Source organism: Cebus imitator, unplaced genomic scaffold (assembly GCF_001604975.1).
Source record: "Cebus imitator isolate Cc_AM_T3 unplaced genomic scaffold, Cebus_imitator-1.0 Scaffold53, whole genome shotgun sequence".
Lineage (NCBI taxonomy): Eukaryota > Metazoa > Chordata > Mammalia > Primates > Cebidae > Cebus > Cebus imitator.
The window spans coordinates 6016887-6023069 of NW_016107368.1; the positions used below are offsets into that span (position 1 = coordinate 6016887).

Below are 6183 nucleotides of genomic sequence, written 5' to 3' on the forward strand. Positions count from 1 at the left end.
CACCTTTCAAACAGTATCCTTGAATACAAGCTTTCCCATTAGAGATCTGATAAAAGCTAGGTAGCAAAAATTCTACTACAATGTGCTTTGATGAGTACCTACACACTAAATTGACATCCTGAGTTGCTGGAAGAGCTACATACTCTAAATCCCATCTCAGACTACGGCTTGTTTGAACCCTTTGTAGGACTCGTTCCATCCCGGAAGAGCCATCGTACACCTACCCATATGAGTGGGTGGGCTGGAGAACTCCTTTCCTTGTTTGCCGTTCTCATCCCCTTCCTGAACGCCACGTAGTAAACATCACTTATGCTTATCAGGCACGCTTAACCAGCAACATGGGACACATGAGCATGTCAGTGTCCCACGATGGGCTGCCACACTTTCAGCCAACTTGAGGAGACAAAACATTGTTCATTTTTGCATCTTTCTTAACACAGAACCGCAGCATGGTCCAGGGAATACAGAGAGACAATTCCCTCCGGTAGTTCTTATAGAAAAGCCTTCCCTGAACGATTCCATAGCCTTGGAAAACTTTCTTTCCTTCTGTGTTGGACAAACCATCAAACATCGCGGCGGAGAATGGGGCAAGGCCTCGGGTCAAGGGGCCGGGGCGGGGCGGTGAGGGGCGGGCACACGCTCCAGAGGGCGGGGCCAGGCTGGAGTCAGGCTGCAGGGGCGGACCGCAGCTGCGGGTCGGGGCGCCGTGCGCGTGCGCGCGGCAGGTCGGCGCCGGGCGGGGGCGGAGCGACAGTCGCAGGCCCACGCCGTAAACAGACAACATGGCGGCCGCGGTGGCGACTGCACCTGGGACATTGGGATCCCTGCATGCTGGCGGCGTCCGCCTGGTAGCTGCTTGCAGTACACGGCTCTGCCGGGGGTTGAGGCTTCCCGGCTTGTTGGCAGGCCGGCGGGTGGGCCCGGCGTTCTGGGCCCAGAGCTGGGTGCCTGCGGCCGGGGGTCCCGCCCCAAGAAGGGGCTACAGCTCTGAGGTGAAGACGGAGGACGAACTACGGGTGCGGCACCTGGAGGACGAGAACCGAGGTGAGGTGCGAGCGCGGGACAGGCGCGGTCGCCCACAGGACGGGCAAAAGGTGCAGCGTCCGCTTGTAGGACGTGGGGTCGAGGTTTGGCAGGCGCTCCTAGCCTGGGTCCCTCCCCTTCCTTACCTCCCCACTCACCCCAGCGTGGGCCGTTTCCTTGTGCACCTTCTTGCTTTCAATACTTAAACGGGTACTCCGGAGCAGCTTACCTGTAAAGTGACCGCATTCCTCGCGGCAAACAGAAGTGCAGCTTACGCCCTCCGCTCCAGACAAGCCAAGGTCAATATATACCCTGGGTATTTAATCCTTACTACCAGGCTTTATTCTTGCTGTGTAATGGCTTTCCGTAAACTCAGCTGTTAGTGGTGGAGTTGTAAAAGCTGCAGTGAAACTGCGTTTTATTATTACGAAGAATTTTGAATTTGAAGCTGCTCAGCTGGAACAGTTTTTCGTCTTGTTCATTTTATCTTAGTAAGTTAGTCTTGAGGGACTATTCCACTTCATTTAAACAATTTTGAGCACTTTGTTATTTTGCTGTGCTCTGAACAGAATGTGGATGGTATTGTTCTTGCCCATGAGCTACCTACTATGGGAGGAGACATCATTAGTAGCAGTACAATACAGAGGATGGAAGGCTTTGAAGGAGGTTGTCTTTTCTAGGGAATACTGTTAAAGCTCAGTTCCTTTCACTGGCAGTGAAGGGAAAAGCTAAAAGGGTCGTAAAGGGTGGAACAGCAGTTTACCCGGTGTAAGCCAGAGGACCAGTCTTAATTTTGACATGCTTTTGTTGAGCACCTATAATCTGTTAAGCAGAAATGAAAAGCGAGTAAGCCATAGTTGCGGTTAGTATAGTGAAGCAGATCCTGGTTTTTGGTAGGCGGTGTGAACTTTGAAGGCATGGTAAGAGGAAAGGGCTGTAATATCTGCAGGGTTTCGTCATATGAAAGGGTGGTCCAAGGCATTCTTTAATAGGCAGTGGATTTTGCCATTTGCGAGGGTTCTTGGGCAGACTTCTCTTAACTATCTCACATGTAAAACAGGAAAAATAATACCAACCTTATAGGTTTGCTGTGAAGACGAGATGAGATTGTTAATATAAATTGCCACTATCTAGCCTGTAGCAGATGCTCAGTAGTGTGGTGAATTACTTTACTCCTTTCTTGTTTATTATTACAGACAGAGACAAGAACATGGTCAAAGCATGGAGATGTGAACATGTATGATGTATTTGGGAAGTAACATAAGGCAAGTGTGGCATGATAAACAGAATAGTAAGAAATTCAGCTGGAAGTGTAGATTGGCACTGGAGTGAGTAGAGCTTGAATGCCACCACCTTTTGGGTAAGCTTAGTCATGCTGGGACTTCACTTCCGTTAAGTGTACCAACAATATGTTAGATATAAAGGGATTGCAAGTACAGCTACTAATATGCACCATATTCTATTTTTCTTTTTGTTTTTTTTTTTTTTTTTGGTCTTTATAACTTGAATAAAATTGAAAATACATTTATGCAAAATGTCTGGCAAGACGTTGAGTTATGATCTCAATGGACCAAAAGAGAGAATATCAAATAATAAAAAACAATAAACAAAAAACGAAATGTTTTTTGAATGTCAAGGTTCTTTTTTTTCTTTGGCCTTCATTTCCTGATAAGATAGAACACCATGGTTTCTTAAAGTTGATCCCGCCTCTTTTGAGGTTTGGCAAGAATGAAGACTCAGGCTTGGCTAACATTGTTTATGCTTTGCTTTGTTTTACTGTTAAACCAGCAGTAAGCAATGCAAAGAAAAACATGAGGCCCGGCCGGGCGCGGTGGCTCAAGCCTGTAATCCCAGCACTGTGGGAGGCCGAGGCGGGTGGATCACGAGGTCAAGAGATCGAGACCATCCTGGTCAACATGGTGAAACCCCGTCTCTACTAAAAATACAAAAAATTAGCTGGGCATGGTGGCGCGTGCCTGTAATCCCAGCGACTCAGGAGGCTGGGGCAGGAGAATTGCCTGAACCCGGGAGGCGGAGGTTGCGGTGAGCCGAGATCGCGCCATTGCACTCCAGCCTGAGTAACAAGAGCGAAACTCCATCTCAAAAAAAAAAAAAAAAAAAAAAAAAAAAACAAAAAAAAACATGAGGCCCAACAGGTGAAGGAGTTTCCTGGATGCCTTTGTTTCTCTTAGAGGTTGGTCAAAATTTGGTGCTGTCAGCAGCCCCTAAGGAATATGATTGATAACTCTCCTAGTCATAGAAACCCCAAACAGCATGCAGCACTTTAGGTGGGATGGGGTTCCATGTTTGTCATTTGTAATCTGTTATCTGAGCGCCATATTTGTAATTTGCTTTGGGAGACATAGCTCTATAACCAAATTTTCTTTCTTTTTCTTTTTTTTTTTTTTTTTTTGAGACGGAGTCTTGCTGTTTCACCCAGGCTGGAGTGAAGTGAAGTGGTGCGATCTGGGCTCACTGCAACCTCTGCCCCTGCCCCCGTCCTGTTGCCTGCAGGGCTTTCTTAACTGTTGGGCATCTCATAGTCCATCTCCTTGCCACTGGACCTGAGCTCTGCCTTTTTCTGTTCTTTTCTTTTTGTAGGCTTTTGCACACACTTTCTGAAATGACTCCTCCCCTTCCCCGTCAACCTTCCTGCAATTTGGCATAATTATGACCCTTTTCAAAAATCATCTTTTTGAACCGTGTCAGAACAACTTCTGGCAGAAATGGAGCAAACAAACCATTGCATAGTGCAGATCGTCCTTGATACCTGTTCCTTCCTCCTTTTTCACATCTAGATTGTCATCAGGTCTTCTTGTGTTTGAAATCTTTCCATGTGTTTCTTTACTGACAGCATCCTTGTCTGAGCTTATCAAGTGAACTGCTGCAGAGGCAGCAGGTTTTTCTGTGTCTACTGTCTTTTCTTATTTAAGAAGTTGATTCCTTTTGTATGTTTTTTTTAATGTTTAAAACATGTTTTTATATATTTTATAGTATGTAAATTATATCAATAAATATATGTATTTGATGTGTATGTACGTATTTTTAAATATTTAAAATTAAGATTTAATCTCATCTATATTGAGATGTAAATCGTATACCGTAAAATTCAAAATGTAGAGTTGTTTTTAGTATATTCACAGTTATGCTTTGTCAACTCAAGCCAATTTTAGAACACTTATCAGATCAAAAATAAACCCTGTAGTCTTTAGCAGTTACTCCCTACTTCCCTGCTTATCCCTCCCCCATTAAAAAACCCACATTTATCTACTTTTTGTCTCAATAGATTTGTCTATTCCAGGCATTTATATAAAAGAATAGTATAATAAGTGGTGTTTTTGTGCCTTCCTTCACATAGCATTATATTTTCAAGGCTGATCCTTGTTGTAGCTTGTACCAGTATCTCTCTCTTTTTAATGGCCAAGTAGTAGGTATGGATATATTACATTTTGTTAGTCTATTCATTATTGATATACATTTGGATTATTTCCATTTTTTGGATAATATGAACCATGCTTCGGATTATTTCCAAGAAACTATTGCCTAACCCAGGTTTACAAAGATTTACACTTACGCATTTTCTTCTATGAGTTTTATGTTTTTTGCTGCTACGTTCATTTGTGACTATAATCCAATTTTGAGTTAATTTTTATATATGGTGGGTAGTAAGAGGTCTAACTTCATTCTTTTACTTGTGGATATCTAGTTGTCCTGGCAACATTTTTGGGAAAGACGAGTCTTTCAATATTGAGTTGGCTTGGTACCCTTGTTGAAAATTAATTGACCATAAATGTAAGGGATTACTTCTGGATATTCAAGTCTATTTCATTGATCTGTGTATCTATCCTTATGCTAGTACCAAACTGATTTCTGTAGCTTTGTAGTAAAATTTGAAATTGGATAGCATGAGTTCTCCAATCTTGTTCTTTTAAAGGAGTGTTGGCTATTACGGGACTCTTGCATTACCATGTGAATTTTAGGATCAGCTTGTGAATTTCTGCCAAAAAAAACTACTGTGGGATTTTGATAGGGATCACATTGAATAGGTAGATTAATATGGGGAGTATTGTCATCTTAACTTAAGTCTTCCAATCTATGATCATGAAGTTTTTTTCCATTCAACAGTGTTTTGTAGTTTTCAGTGTACAGTGTACAGGTTTTACACTGTTTTAGTTAAATTTATCCCAAAGTATTTTATTGAGTTGTAAATACAATTTTTCTTAATTTCATTTTCAGATTTCTCATTGTATAGAAATTACAAAATAAATTGATTTTTGCATATTGGCTTGTATCATACAACTTTGCTGAACTTGTTAATTTGTCCCTAATAGTTTTTTTAGTGAATTTCTTGATATTTCCTATGTACAAGACTGTGTCTTTTGCAAATAAATAATTTTGTATTCAGTTGGCTCTACTGTTCAGTTAGATCTTGTTGATTGATGGTGGTGTTCAATTCAACTATACTCCTACTGATTTTCTGCCTATTGGATATGTCAATTTCTAATAGAAGTATGTTAAAATATGCAACTATAATAGTAGGTTTGTCTGTTTGTCCTTGCAGTACTATCAGTTTTTACCTCACATAGTTTGATGTTCTATTGTTTGGTGCATACATATTTAGGATTATTATGTCTTGCTGGAGAAATGACCCCCTTTTCATTATGTAAGGCTTTTGTTTATTTTAATAGCTTTTGGGGTACAAGTGGCTTTTGGTTACAAGTGGATGAATTGTATAGTGGTTAAGCCTGAGATTTTAGTGTACCTGTCACTGGAGTAGTGTACATCATACCCAGTATGTAGTTTTGTATCCCTCAACCTTATTGCCCTACCCCTTTATGAGTCTCCAATGTCTGTTACACCACTGTTTTGCCTTTGTGTACCCACAGCTAGCTTAGCTTTCACTTTCTTTTTTTTTTGAGACGGAGTCTTGCTCAGTCGCCCATGCTGGGATGCACTAGTATGATCTTGGCTCACTGCAACCTCTGTCCCCCAGGTTTTTTTTTTTTTTTTGAGACTGAGTTTCAGTCTTGTTACCCAGGCTGGAGTGCAGTGCTGAGATCTCAGCTCACTGCAACCTCCACCTTCTGGGTTCAAGCAATTCTCCTACCTCAGCCTCCCGAGTAGCTGGGACTACAGGCGCGTACCACCATGCCCAGGTAA

General features: G+C 42.3%; 1 protein-coding gene across 4 annotated transcripts in view; it reads left to right on the top strand.

Moving 5' to 3' along the window:
• The first annotated feature begins 703 nt into the window (after positions 1-703).
• The window catches only part of AUH (AU RNA binding methylglutaconyl-CoA hydratase), a 142814-nt gene continuing 137334 nt past the window's right edge, over positions 704-6183 (top strand). For 2 of the 4 annotated variants that reach the window (XM_017528437.2, XM_017528439.2), the window contains exon 1: positions 704-1044. In XM_017528437.2, coding sequence (XP_017383926.1) covers positions 783-1044 — 262 coding nt within the window. In that variant the 5' untranslated portion in view covers positions 704-782. Of the gene's footprint in view, positions 1045-1183; positions 1323-6183 lie in introns of those variants that run through there. The other 2 variants (XM_037738443.1, XM_037738444.1) reach the window with 2 other exon arrangements.